This window comes from Podarcis raffonei, chromosome 15, assembly GCF_027172205.1.
Source record: "Podarcis raffonei isolate rPodRaf1 chromosome 15, rPodRaf1.pri, whole genome shotgun sequence".
In the NCBI taxonomy this organism is placed as follows: Eukaryota; Metazoa; Chordata; class Lepidosauria; order Squamata; family Lacertidae; genus Podarcis; species Podarcis raffonei.
Genome location: NC_070616.1, coordinates 32,609,396 through 32,624,494, shown reverse-complemented (window position 1 = coordinate 32,624,494; position 15,099 = coordinate 32,609,396). Strand labels below are relative to the sequence as shown.

General features: G+C 45.2%; 1 protein-coding gene across 1 annotated transcript in view; it reads right to left on the bottom strand.

Moving 5' to 3' along the window:
• The window catches only part of NRGN (neurogranin), a 49,288-nt gene extending 45,369 nt beyond the window's left edge, over positions 1 to 3,919 (bottom strand). Inside the window, exon 1 of the mRNA XM_053366713.1 lies at positions 3,506 to 3,919. Coding sequence (XP_053222688.1) covers positions 3,506 to 3,520 — 15 coding nt within the window. The 5' untranslated portion in view covers positions 3,521 to 3,919. The remainder of the gene's footprint in view (positions 1 to 3,505) is intronic.
• Positions 3,920 to 15,099: the final 11,180 nt, after the last annotated feature.

Sequence of the window (15,099 nt, the reverse complement as noted above, 5' to 3'; positions counted from 1 at the left end):
TACTTGCCAGTGTTGTGGGATGTGCAGCCGCATTTGCACAGGGATGGGAAATGTGTGCTCCTCTAGATGTGGTTGGACTCCAGCTCCCATCATTCCTCAGTACTGGCCATGCTGCTTTGGGGCTGATGAGAGCTCAATGATAAGTCCCCCATCCCTGCCTTAGCATCTCACAGGTGACAATGGAAACATGCTTGCAACATTCCCATTCTAATAATAAGGTTCTCACCATAAGCCACACACCCAGGACCAGCATCAGGAATCAGCGTGGTTGAGCATCTACCATGCCCCCCTCAGTTAGGGGTCCACTACCAATCCGTCCCCCTGCTGCTACTTCTCCTGTTGCTGCTTGCTCACCATCCCTCTTCAAGCAAGCACAAGAGGAGCATAAAAAAGTGAAGATCTAATAATAATAATAATAATAATAATAATAATAATAATAATAATAATTATACCCCACCCATCTGGCTAGGTTTCCCCAGCCACTCCAGGCGGCTCTCAACAGAATATTAAAAACACAATAAAACATCAAACATTAAAAACTCCCCTAAACAGGACTGCCTTCAGATGCCTTCTAAAAGCCAGGTAGTTGATTACTTCCTTGACATATGATGGGAGGGCATTCCACAGAGCGGGCGCCACTACCAAAAAGGCCCTCTGCCTGGTTCCCTGTAACCTTGCTTCTTGCAGTGAGGGAACTGCCAGAAGGCCCTCAGAGCTGGACCTCAGTGTCCAGGCTAAACAATGGCAGTGGAGATGCTCCTTCAGGTGTACTGGGCTGAGGCCGTTAGGGCTTTAAAGGTCAGCACCAACACCTTGAATTGTACTTGGAAACATACTGGGAGCCAATGTAGATAGCCATATACTTTGTCATTTCTCTCTCTGGGAGGAGATGGTGGTAAGGACTGGATTGTGTCCATAGCAGAAGAGCGGCAATGATGGTGAAAGGACCTAGAAACCAAGTGTGATGAATTAAGGTGGAATGAGTGTGTGTTTTAGAGACAGCTAAGAGGTGGGTGATGTTGTGGCCCCCTTCAGATACTTGAAGGGCTGTCGTGATGATAGAGCAAATTGGTTTTCCATTGATCCAGAAGGCAGGATTGAACCAACACATTCCATTCACAACAAAGGGGATTTCAATGAAACAACAGGGAGAATTTCATAGCATGAGCTGCAGCACAGGGGTGGAGAACCTTTTCCACCCTGAGGGCCACAATCCATTCACTGCAAGCTTCCAGGGACCACATGGCAGAGGCAAAAGCAGGTGGAGCAACAAATATGAGTTTTACCACCTTTTTGCATAGTAGGCTGGTCTCTTCACACACACCCCTCTCTCCTCTATCCAGGCAAGCAAGAAGCATTGCCAGAGCTCAGAAGCATATTCCAGTCAGGTAAAAACACCCGAAAAGGGTGTGAAGCGAGGCTGGCAAAGGAGTGTGAGAGCAAGGGTGGAAGTAGGCCTGGGGGAATTACCAAAGGCCAGATAGAGAGTACCAACCCCGTGGCTCCCCACCCTTGGGAGCCAGTGTGGAATAATGGTTAGAGTGTTGGACTAAGGACCTGGGAGAGCAGGGTTCGAATCCCCACTAGGCAGCCTTGGGCCAGTCACCGTGTCTTTGCCTAACCTAAGTCACAGCCTTGTTGTGAGGATGAAATGGGGAGGAGGAGAACCATATACACCACCTTGAGCTCCTTGAAGGAGAAGATGTGGTATATAAACGTAATAAATAAGATTGCATCAGAAATCTTTTCTTTGGACTTTTTAAAGCAGGTGATGGATTACCACCAATCAGAGAAGCCGTAGCAGCAGATTTCCTGGCCTAGATGATCTTTGAGGTCTTGTTTAGCTCCATGATTCTACGAAGGAACGAAGCCCACAGGAACTTACCTTGTTCAAGGGCCCCCCAAGCCTCAAACTGGCATCACCCACCTTCTCTGCTGTTAAAAAATGCTGAACGCCCTTCTCCACTCTGATAAATGCCATATCCATTGATTATGCAGTGAATGAAAAGTCAAGCGCATGTTTGTCCTTTCCAGTTAAAGATATAACAGAGAAACATTTTTGCTCACACAAGATTGCCCTAGAATATGTTATCAACAGTTGGTGAAGTGGCCAGACGTATCTTCTTCACAGTTCCAATGCACAGGCATTTATCTGGATGTAACTAGGGGCCTCAAGATGCATTCACCCAACCACTCGGTTATCTTAGACTTCTCCAACCCCTGGGAATGGACCTGAATCCTGAAAAGGGGGAACAACTATCAACTCACACTCAGAAAATTTGAACACAGCACTCCTCAAAGGAGTCCTAATAAGCAGGAAATGATTGTGGGCATGTTTCCAGTATTGTTTATAGTTCCTTAAACTAGGGATGAGGGAATCCGTGGCCCCTGCAGCCAACACGGTCAATGATTGGCCACATGTTCTCCATCGCCGCCTTAGCCCCTTTGCCAACAGAACGTGTGAACATACCAACAGGACTTTTCTGTGTGTAGATTAGTCTCAAAATCAAGGGTAGCCAGCAGAGTGTTGCACCACAACTTGCATCGCTGGTCATACTGGCTGGAGCTTATAGGAGCCAGAAAACCAACATTAGAAGGGAACAATGTTGGCTACCCTTGCTCCAAAGGTTGAAAAATGAAGAGGAGAAAGCTCGCAAAATATGCATGTTCTACCCAGCGCTGCCAGCCTTCAAATGCTTTCACCACCCAAAAGCGCAAATCCGATTTAAGACTTCCAGCAGTCCAAAGTTCATTGTTTTAGTGTGTTTCTTTCAAAGGGGTGAAAAAAAGAAAAACCCTGATCCGTGAATTTAGTCAGCGGTTGCTGCTTGTTCTTCTTTCTCAGCCCCTTTATATATATATAAAAGAGCCATTATTTCCCCTCATCTCTTTTTCTCCCCAGTACAGGAGCAGAAATAAGCAGCAAACTCCCACACAGAAACTAACAGTTCTGCTGGTCCTGTTATTGCTATTTCCACGCTTAGATTTCTGGCAACTAGAAATCGCTATGCCATGCAGAGCAACCAACTTAAAAGATCCAAAAGACAGACTCCTTTTATTTAAAAGATTGCAATAAAAAAGTCAATGCAGCACATCTAATTTAAAGTTATTAAATAGGCTCAGAGCAGCTGGTAGAATTTCCTACCCATCGGGGGAGGGGGGAAATTCCAAAATGTCACAGGGTTCAGGTACATGGTGTGCCATGGCCGGTTGCCTCGTCCACAACCATCTCAGAGCGGGGATCTTTCAGACCCTAAAGAAAAGACCCTAAAGAAAAGGTGGGCGTGTTCCCCCTCCCCTTGTGCCATATCAATATGAGAGTAGATTCAGAGACAACTCAGCACTTGATCACAGACTGCCATTCATAATAGTTCAGGAATAAAAACTAACAAAACAACCTGAACTTCAATCTTTCCCCACCAGCTTATTACATTCTAGCATGATTTTTTCTTTGCGCATTCCAAAATAAAATAATAATAATAATAATCTACAGATGTGTACGTACATTACAGCAGTCCATCGTGGGTGCCAATCTGATTAAGAGTTCCCCAGCCAACAGGAGCTAGATACACCCTGGGAAGGCAGAGATCTGTTTCCTTCTCCACTTACGAGAACTTGCTTTTTCCCTGCTGCCTCCAGAACAGATCTTTCCGTAGGTGCTGAAGTTGAGCAGAGCTTATTGCCTACGTAACCCACTTACTCTCAGCTGGGGAGCCTATCAGACCTACTCAGGCAGCTCCAGTTCTCCTCTTGCTTTTTAATTTCTCTCTCTCTCTTTCCCCAGCTTGTTTTACAGCAACTCCCCTCGCTTCTAACACCCTTTAAATACTTAAAGAGACAGGCAGCCCAGTTGGCATTAGAGAGCTCTTTGTGCCATAGAAACACAATCAAGAACAAACAGTACCCAGCTCGACATAGAATGGCCAATTCCACAGGTCTCTAGCAAGTGCCCAAATTATATTGTCGGTTGCCAGTGCCTGATCAGACACCAGAAAAAGAACCTGGAGGGCGGTGCCTCAAATATGAATAGCTGTATTGGTCCCAGGGTATTGTATGAAGACACATGATGCAGTGACCTTACTGAAGCTAAGCAAATATGCATCTGGCAAGCTCTTAGAGGGGAGCTGGCCTGCAGACTCAAACCCTCCAATAGTCCCTATTTTCTAGGGACAGTCCTGGATTTACAGAAGCCGTCCCAGTATCTCATTTGATTCCAGAATGTCCCACTTTTCCTTAGGACGCCCCTATTTTCATTGGAGAAATGTTGGAGGGGGTGAAGTTATGCGAACCCCTAAGCCAAGGAAATGAGTAGTTTTACAACCCTTAGAAGGCATCTGAAGGCAACCTTGTACAGAGAAGGGTTTTTTTAATGTTTTATTATGTTTTTTACATATGTTGGAAGCTGCCCAGAGTGGCTTGGGCAACACAGTCAGATGGGCCGGGTAATAATAATAATAATAATAATAATAATAATAATAATAATAATAATAATAATAGAATAGGGTGTCCCTATTTTCATCAGAGAAATCTTGGAAGGTGTGGAAACTGTGTGTTCAGTGCCTTGAGTTTGATCATGGAAGAAGGGATATAGATGCAATCAATTATGCCACAAGCTATTATTATGATTATGATTATATCCCGCCTTTCCTCCAAGGAGCTCAATGCGGCATACACGGCTCCCCTCCTCCTCACTTTATTCACACAACAACCCTGTGAGGTGCATTAGGCTGAGAGGCAGTGACTGCCTCAAGGTCACCCAACCACCTCCATGGCTGAGAGGGGATTTGAATCCCCATCTCCCATGTCCTCTAACCTTTAACCACTGCACCACGCTGCCTTTCTTATGGAGTAGTAGAGCCCCGTCTCTTCAGGTGAGTGTGAAGCATCTGCCCAGGCAGCTGCAGAGGGGGAAATGTAAACATGAGATAAAATGCAAAACGTGGCTGTCTAGGGCAGGTGTGGGGACCTTGCTGAACTGCAGCTCCCATCAGCCCCAGGAAGCATGGTCATTGGCTAGGGATTGTGGGAGTTGTAGTTCAGCAAAATCCGGAGGGCCAGAAATCCCCCACACTTGGTGTATACTGTTGTGTGCAAACTTCAAACGTGTGCAAGACAAGCAGATGCCCACTTTTGAGAGAAGCGTGGCAGGGAGAGAACGCATTCCAGTTTCCCTCTTCCTAAACTGTTGCAGGTTGCAGGCTAATGCATGCTTCTCTAGGAGCCCCTTGATCTCAGTGGCACTTATTTACGTGGGAAAAAAATGCATTCAGTTACACTGTTAGATGGATTTTTGAGGGCGAAAGGCCTAAGCCCAGCTGCATAAAGATACAGTGGTACCTCAGGTTACATACGCTTCAGGTTACATACGCTTCAGGTTACAAACTCTGCTAACCCAGAAATAGTGCTTCAGGTTAAGAACTTTGCTTCAGGATAAGAACAGAAATCATGCTCCGGCGGCGCAGCGGCAGCAGGAAGCCCCATTAGCTAAAGTGGTGCTTCAGGTTAAGAACAGTTTCAGGTTAAGAACAGACCTCCGGAACGAATTAAATACTTAACCTGAGGTACCACTGAACTGGATTTCTCCATTGATTTCTTATTAACATTTGTCACTTCCAACCCTGGGAACTTTTGAAATTAGCTTCTCAGCATGAGCCAGGAAATGACCTATGAGACAGAGAAGTGGTTCTCTCTGTTATCTACTCTATAAGTCTTTTGATCCCTTAGCAGCTGCTCCATCCCATTCCACTTCCCACCTGCCTCTCCTGTTGTTGTTGTTTTCACTCTCAGACCCTAAATATGCCATGCCATTGAGTACATAAAGGACTTTTTAGGAGCCGCCTCCTCCTCCTGCGTTTTTTCTAAAGAGACTTTTTTGTACTTTTGCAAACCTTCGGGTTCCCTCAAGCCTGCCTGTACCTTCCTCTCCTGTGTGGGAGAGACATGGTTTGTTTTAACGTTAAGGTTGCTTCCTATGTCCCTAACCAGTTAGTTAAAAGTTGCAGCCCTAGTACAATGGTACCTTGGTTCTCAAACACCATGGTACTCAAACAACTTGGAACCCAAACAGTGTTCTGGTTTGTGAACTTTTTCGGAAACCGAACTTGTTCCGTTTTGAGTGTTAGGCTTCCAATTTGAGTGCCAGACTTCCATTTTGAGTGTTACACTGAGGTCTGTCTGTTTTTGCTATTTATTTTGCGTTTTTGTTTTTGCGACTTTTTCGTTTTGTTTCTGTGACTGTGTGGAACCCAGTTCAGCTACTGATGGATTGATTGTGTGACTGTAGCACATTGTTTATTGCTTTCATTTTATGGATCAATGGACTCGTTAGATAGTAAAATTCATGTTAAATTGCTGGTTTAGGGGTTGTTTTTAAAAGTCTGGAACGGATTAATCCGTTTTGCATTACTTTCTATGGGAAAGCGCGCTTTGGTTTTGGAACGCTTTGGTTTTGGAATGGACTTCCAGAATGGATTAAGTTTGAGAATCAAGGTACCACTGTAAAAGGTTTTGATAAGTGTCCTGCAAATTGTCGGCCACTTTAACAAAGCAGTAAAACACAGGTTTGCTATTTCATGAATACTAGAAGGTGTTTGCTTTGGACACCAGGAGAACTGGATCCAGGAGAGATCACCATGCCTGGATGTGTAGTGTTCCTGGGGTACTATTCCCCAGATAACCAGGATGGTGGGAGGGAGGGAGGGAGTGTGGCCCCGTGGTATAGAGCTTGCCCTGAATCCAGAAGGTCCCAAGTTCAAGCCTAGCCAAATGTATAGGAAATTTCTGGAACCAGCACCACTGCCTGAGAAACAGGCACCAGCTAGACAGGACCATAATGGGCAAATAATCTGCCCCAGTCGCTTCCTGTACTTGTGATATCAAGTGGAATTATACAGAGATAGTTCAGACACCTGTGGATATCTTTAAAAAAAGAAAGATCATAGCTTTTTTGCTTCAAGCCTTTGAAACCAAGACAAATACACCCACACATCAAAGCAGCCTTGTGGAACTAGGACTTCATTATATAACAGCTGTGACAAACTGCAGCTGACCTTAGACTAGTGCAGAAATGGGGAAAACTATGGCTCACCAGATGTTGCAGGACTCCAACTCCCATCAGCCCCAGCCAACACAGCTGATGCCCAGGGATTATGGGAACTGTAGTCCAATAGCAGCTGGAGGGCCATAGGTGCCTTAGCCTTCAAATAGCCGCTTGCTTAAGTCCACTTACAGTGCAATGCTTTCTGTGTCTACTCATACGTGGGTCTAGGATTGCAGCCTTTCATATGGTAGATATAGATCTGAACCAAGTGCAGTGAGCCACTGAGTGCCAACTGCATACCCTCTATCTGTCCCTATTTTCCAGGGACCCTCCCAGAATTATGAAAGCCACCCCGGCTTCTGATTTGATATTGAAATGTCCCTGTTTCCTTTGCCAATGCTGTCCCAAGCAACAATGAACAGCATGGTGAAACAATGACTACTGCGATCGACACAAGGTAATATCACCAAGGCAACTATCAGGGAAAAAACAATAAACACCCATAAAAATGGCAAAAGTAGCTTCTTTCGCAAATAGGTTTTTTCTTAAACAATAGCAAACACAGTAAATAAAGAGTTCACTTGTAATATATGAGCGGTTCAGCGCTCATTTCTTCTCCTTCCAAAACAGATTTTATCTTGAACAATTGCAAACACAGTAATAAAGAGTCGACTTTTGAATAGCAGTGGTTCAGTGCTAAGGAAAATTAAAATTAAAAATACGTTGAGAATGCATAATTAAGACATAACTTTGTAGTAAATAATATACAAGAGATGACAGTATGTAAATGCCTTAAAGCAGGGGTATATCTACAATAGGCACATCCAACAGATAGATTGTGATCTACCGGAAGATCACTGGTAGATCACCGGCTCCCCCCAAAGCAGCTCAACATTTTTGCCTCCCAAAAATGGGGCTTTCCTCCTCCCTGAAAAAAACTAAACAACTTCGACCTGAAACCCTAAAAATGGGGATTTCCTCCTCCTTAAAAAACAAACTTTGACCTGAACCCCCAAAAGGGGGTAGATCACTGCCAGTCTTTAACTCTGTGAGTAGATCTCAGTCTCTTGGGAGTTGGCCACCCCTGATCTACAAGAATAAAGGTGAGACTATAACTAGTCCATTCGTACATACACAGTGAATACCCCCCGTCCCACTAATACAAAAAATCTGTGTAGAACAGCCTTTCTCAACCTGTGGGTCCCCAGATGTTGTTGAACTACAACTCCCATCACCCCTAGCTAGCAAGGCCAGAGCTCAGGGATGATGGGAGTTGTAGTTCAACATCTGGGGACCCACAGGTTGAGAACCGCTGCTGTAGAACCTTACCTGTCCCCACCTGCATGTTTCCATCCGGAGGAGCACAGAAGGAGAACGATGTCCTTAAGTTTGTTAAACCTCCTTAGGAAACATGGGCAGGGCTCACAAATTTAAAATGATAGCGTGAAAAGCCAAGCAATGGCAGCTGTGGCTGTGAGGAAGCATCCTGTTGCGTCTCCATGGCTGTGAGGGAGGCTGGCTCTGAGGGGCAGGCAGGGGGCAGGGCAGAGCTGCCCCGGGTCGGAATAAAGGGGAAACGAAGCGGAGAGCAAGAAGTCTTGATTTTTGGTTTGTGTTTCTTTTTTAAAAAAAAATGCTTTGTGCATCCACGTCTAATCTTACCCCTTTCTAAAATTTATTTATTGGAATGTGCATTTCTTTTTGTAAATCTACCAAGGAATAAAATCAAATAGGGATTAAGGGGTTTTCTCTTCCTTCTTTCTTTTTGAAATTGCTTTTATTTGATTTTACAAACATAAATTTATAACAATACCAAATCTATATCTGCATAGATTTCTCTGAATTTCGAGACTTCTCTCCCCCCCCCCAGCCCCTCCATGGGTCCTATTGTCAACATTTTCAACTGCATATTATTTCATAATCTATATTTTAGGTCTATCCATATTGTCCTTAGTGTTTGTTACATTACAAGTGAAATTTAAACCCTGCTAATGTTTTCATCTGTTTACATCGGTCTCCTAAATAAATTATAATCTCTCCCCCTCCCCTTCTTTCTTGAAGTTTTTGTCTTCTTGGTTCCTGAGCTTTCCGGTCAGTTTTGCTATTTCGGTGCAGTCTAACAGCTTGGTTTCCCATTTCTCCCTGGTAGGGACTCTTTCTTCTTCCCATCTCTGGGCTAGTAGCATCCGTGCACTGGTGGAGAAACGGGGGGGGGGAGAGCGCACTGCCCCCGGCACCATCGGGGAGGTGGGTACCATCGCAGCTGCCCCCCGTACACCCCCCACGCACCCCCCCACCATGCCGGGCGGTATATCACGATGTTGAAAACCACCCAGCCCTGATCATCATCCTATTTGTTGCTGCCTTTCCACAAAAAGAAGCATGCACAATGTGGTTTACAACAAAGAAAAGAGTAAAGGTAAAGGTAAAAAGGGACCCCTGACCACTAGGTCCAGTCACAGACCACTCTGGGGTTGCGGCGCTCATCTCGCTTTATTGGCCAAGGGAGCCGGCGTACAGCTTCCAGATCATGTGGCCTGCATGACTAAGCCGCTTCTGGCGAACCAGGGCAGTGCACGGAAACGCCATTTACCTTCCCGCCGGAGTGGTACTTATTTATCTACTTGCACTTTGATGTGCTTTCGAACTGCTAGGTTGGCAGGAGCAGGGACCAAGCAACGGGAGCTCACCCCGTCGTGGGGATTCGAACCGCCGACCTTCTGGTCGGCAAGCCCTAGGCTCTGTGGTTTAGACTACAGCGCCACCCGCGTCCCTCCTTTGGGATGTAGGTACCTACGATTCCTAATAAAAAGGCTTCTGGCTGGGATTAAGGGGTTTTCTCAGGACAACGGAAGGTATGTGTGCCATGGCCCATTGGGGTGGCAGCACTCACCCTTCTTCTGACGGAAGATGCTCTGCAGGGAAAGGGACAAAAATGGAGAGGGGGTGTCTAGGAGGGTCAGTTGTGGAGGAGTGATAAATGTCCCTATTTTCATCTGAGGAATGTTGGAGGGTATGCAGTTGGTGGGAATCACAGAGCAGAGTGATGTTGCACTCACAAACTGGGCTTCCTGCAGGATGCCGGTGTGTAGATGGGCTGCTGGCCTGATCACGCAGGGCTCTGCTTCTGCTATATCCTTACGTTTTCAGAAGGGAGCTTTGCTGCTTATACCTAAAAGCTCACGGAAATGTAACCTGCCCCTCTGTCCAATCAAGGCAAAGCGTTCAGATTTAAGCCCAACCAGCTCCCAACAGGGCTTAAATCACTTTTCGTCCTCCAAGGAGTTTGGCAGAGAGCAGACTAAATATCTCTGCACTATGAGATCTCTTTGCAGCGGTGAGTGCCTGTGTAATTAAATCCACGCCGAGAAAGCGGGGCGAAACTTTTGTGCCTGTCTGAGCCCAAGCGAAGCGAGAGGGTGAGAATTAACACAGCTCAACTGTATTCTCTCCCATCTGAGCTCCCTGCCCACATGGAAAAAAATTGCTGCCGAAAAATAAAGGCTTGGATGTTGCTAAGCAACCTTACAATTCTCCCACTTTATCTTGCAACTGTTCGGTGGCTTCTCTTTTCTTATTGCCCGGGGACTGATTTCTAAAATAAAAATAAAAATCCTTCCACTACCAGGTGCTGAAATTTATTACACCTCCCTGCCCTCCCCCATTCTTAAGTACTAACATGTTCGTCTGAAAATCAGACGCAAAAAATAATCAGTGTTCTCCTGTATCAGAAGGAGTAGTGCTAGCTAGTTGTCTGACCTTATGCTTCATATTTAGGCATGTTTAGATATAAGTATTGTGTATAGTTATGCTTTTTTAACTTGCTATCTTATGCACTGGTATTTTTTCTAGAAAAAGAGGTTCCACAATTCACCATGAACGCCTCCCTTGTTCTCTTAAAATGGCAACGGTCCCCGTCTAGGAACATGCTCCTCAACATTTCTCTGATGAACATAGGGATGACGCACCCTAGGGCTTGCCGATCGAAAGGTCGGCGGTTCAAATCCCCGCGGCGGGGTGTGCTCCCGTTGCTCGGTCCCAGCGCCTGCCAACCTAGCAGTTCGAAAGCACCCCCAGGTGCAAGTAGATAAATAGGGACCGCTTACTAGCGGGAAGGTAAACGGCGTTTCCGTGTGCGGCTCTGGCTCGCCAGAGCAGCGATGTCACGCTGGCCACGTGACCCGGAAGTGTCTCCGGACAGCGCTGGCCCCCGGCCTCTTGAGTGAGATGGGCACACAACCCTAGAGTCTGTCAAGACTGGCCCGTACGGGCAGGGGTACCTTTACCTTTACCTTTTATTCCATTATTCTTATTATTCTTATTATATTTTTGCCCCGCCCATCTGACTGGGTTGCCCCCAGCCACTCTGTGCAGCTTCCAAAATATATAAAAACATAATAAAACATTTTTAAAATGTCCCTATACAGATTTCTATCCCACTTTAAAAAATATGAATCTATATCCATAGCAGCTGTCTTTCAACATAAAAGTGTTTCACAAAACATCATAAAATCATGGCTTTTGTTTCAGCCGGAGCTCACTTCTGGCACCTCTCAGGCAGACCCTCCAAGTGTCCCTATTTTCCAGGGACAGTCATGGATTTACGTTTCTGATTTGATCCCAGAATGTCCTGCTTTTCCTTAGGTAAAGGTAAAGGGACCCCTGACCATTAGGTCCAGTCATGACCGACTCTGGGGTTGCGGCGCTCATCTCGCTTTATTGGCCGAGGGAGCCAGCGTACAGCTTCCGGGTCATGTGGCCAGCATGACCAAGCCAGGTTAAGAACTTTGCTTCAGGATGAGAACAGAAATTGTGCTCCGGTGGCGCGGCAGCAGTAGGAGGCCCCATTAGCTAAAGTGGTACTTCAGGTTAAGAACAGTTTCAGGTTAAGAACAGACCTCCGGAACAAATTAAGTACGTAACCCGAGGTACCACTGTATGTTAAAAAACTGAGGTACCACTGTATTTGCTTCCCCTTCACAATTTATAGCAGCTTGCTGGGGTGAGGGGTGGGGTGGAAAACAGCCTGAGATGAAAGGGTTAAATCCACTTCCCCATTCCCACTCCCCACAGATTCCTTCCCCCACCTTTCTTGGCACTGCTGCTATTTGGAAAAATGAAAATAACAACAGAGCTGCGTTCTTGTCATAAACACGCATTGAGTTCAATGTGATCTGCTCCTTTAACTAAGGCTGTGGTCCGTACTGGACAGAAAATCCCACTGACCAAATACAACAGGGCTTGCTTTCGACTGCAAATTCACCTGTTGAGAGGCTTGCCACCTTGGCAGGTTGCTCCAAAGGGAACTGGCACCGGCTCCGACGCTAAGCCGTCGAACCATGTGCCGCACCGCAGCCATTATAAACACAAGCACAATTACTGTCATGTCGACTGCAAGACTTGGCAGGTTTCGCTTTGTATTGATGTCATAATGCTGAAGGCTGTGATGCGCCGCAAATGTGGTGATGCTTAAAGGATTAATGCTGATCGCTCCAGTAATAACCTGCGCTGGTTAACAGCAACATCTTCCCTTGGCTGAGAAGGCGTTTGAAGGCGATTAGCAAGTTCTATGGAAAGCGCCGTTTGTTAAGGATGAGAATTGTTTGGAGACCCCTCTTTCCCGGATATAGCTCTGTTTCCTAGCAAACAATGTCTCTTCCCGGGGAACTCTGGGAATTGTTGCTCTGTGAGGGGAATGTGTGGGGGGTGTCCCTCCAAACAAGATACAGCACCCTGAACCAGATGCATTTCTCTTTTTTTTGGGGGGGGGGAATCCAAATAATTTTTATTTAGAATCATAGAATCATAGAATCATAGAGTTGGAAGAGACCACAAGGGCCATTGAGTCCAACCCCTTGCCAAGCAGGAAACACCATCAGAGCACTCCTGGCATATGGTTGTCAAGCCTCTGCTTAAAGACCTCCAAAGAAGGAGACTCCACCACACTCCTTGGCAGCAAATTCCACTGTCGAACAGCTCTTACTGTCAGGAAGTTCTTCCTAATGTTTAGGTGGAATCTTCTTTCTTGTAGTTTGGATCCATTGCTCCGTGTCCGCTTCTCTGGAGCAGCAGAAAACAACCTTTCTCCCTCCTCTATGTGACATCCTTTTATATATTTGAACATGGCTATCATATCACCCCTTAGCCTCCTCTTCTCCAGGCTAAACATGCCCAGCTCCCTTAGCCGTTCCTCATAAGGCATCGTTTCCAGGCCTTTGACCATTTTGGTTGCCCTCCTCTGGACACGTTCCAGTTTGTCAGTGTCCTTCTTGAACTGTGGTGCCCAGAACTGGACACAGTACTCCAGGTGAGGTCTGACCAGAGCAGAATACAGGGGCACTATTACTTCCCTTGATCTAGATGCTATACTCCTATTGATGCAGCCCAGAATTGCATTGGCTTTTTTAGCTGCCGCGTCACACTGTTGGCTCATGTCAAGTTTGTGGTCAACCAAGACTCCTAGATCCTTTTCACATGTACTGCTCTCAAGCCAGGTGTCACCCATCTTGTATTTGTGCCTCTCATTTTTTTTGCCCAAGTGCAATACTTTACATTTCTCCCTGTTAAAATTCATCTTGTTTGTTTTGGCCCAGTTCTCTAATCTGTCAATTTGGTTTTACAAATTTCAAATTATAATCATACCACAACAAATTCATAATTTAAAGATTCTTCCAAATCTCTGGACTTCCCACCCTCCCCTCCATGGGTTCTGTTGTTACCCCTGTTCTACTGCATCTTATTTAAATAATCCAATTTTTTTGTAACTCTGTTATATCCGTAGTTCTCGTTACAAGTGTTATCGCAGTCCTGCTAGTGTTTTCAGCTATTTACAGTGGCCTTCTAAGTAAGTTATAATTTCCCCCCATTCCTTATTAAAGTTTTGGTCTTCCTGGTTTCTGAGCTTCCTGGTCAGTTTTGCCATTTTGGCATAGCCCAACAATTTTATTTGCCATTCTTCTCTGGTAGGGACTTTATCTTCTTTCCATCTCTGGGCTAACAAGATCTGTGCAGCTGTCGTCACATACATAAAAAGTATTTCCTGCTCCCTTGGAATTTCGGCACCTACAATTCCTAATAGAAAAGCCTCTGGGTTTGTTTGTTTTTAAATAAAAGTTATTCTAAACATTTTTTCAATTTATTATATAAAATTTCCCAAAACGCTTTTATTACCTATTACGTCCACCACATATAATAAAAGGTGCCTTCTTTTTCTTTACATTTCCAGCAGATATTTGTACCTGTCTTATACATTTTTTCTAACTTACTAGGCATTTGGTACCACCGATACATCATTTTCATATAATTTTCTTTCAACGTACAGCATGCCATGAATTTCAAATCAAGATACATTTATCAATATTCTCTGGGGGGGAGGCATGGTTTCAGCCAGGGAGGGCGGGATACCAATAAAATTTGGTATTTTTATTATTATTATTATTATTATTATTATTATTATTATTATTATTATGGCTGTTTCAAGTGGTACAATGCTACCAATGGAGCCTAACAATGGCTATGAGCTACAAAAGCTACGTAAAACCTTGATGTCTGGAGGCACTTATGCCACTGAATGCTAGGAGGCAACAGCAGGAGAATGTATTCCTTTACCTGCTTGTAGACGTCCCAGAAGCATCTCTTAAGGCCATGGTAGGAAAAACAATGCTGGACTAAATGGACCTTTGGTCTGATCCAACCAGACTCTTCTTATGCTCTCCCACGAGCATGTCTATAGCAGCTGGGCAGACTTTATTATTACAAAGGTTGGGTGACTCCCCCTCCTCCCATGGGGTTCCGGACACTCACCCAGGGTGGTCCTTTGGAGAATTGAGACGTGGAGGAGACTGCTGTACCTTTAAGAAATATAGTTTATACACCTATTTACACCTTCATTCTGCATGGAGGGAGTTCAGAAGGGGACTGACCTAGCTAAGCCTGGCAGGACAGCTTACTCTATGGCATTAACTCCTTCATGCATCAATTAGACTTAAGCATGCTGGCTATGTGAGGTTGGTTATCCACACTTCTTATGCTATTATGTTCAAGAGTGCTTTTAATTAGAT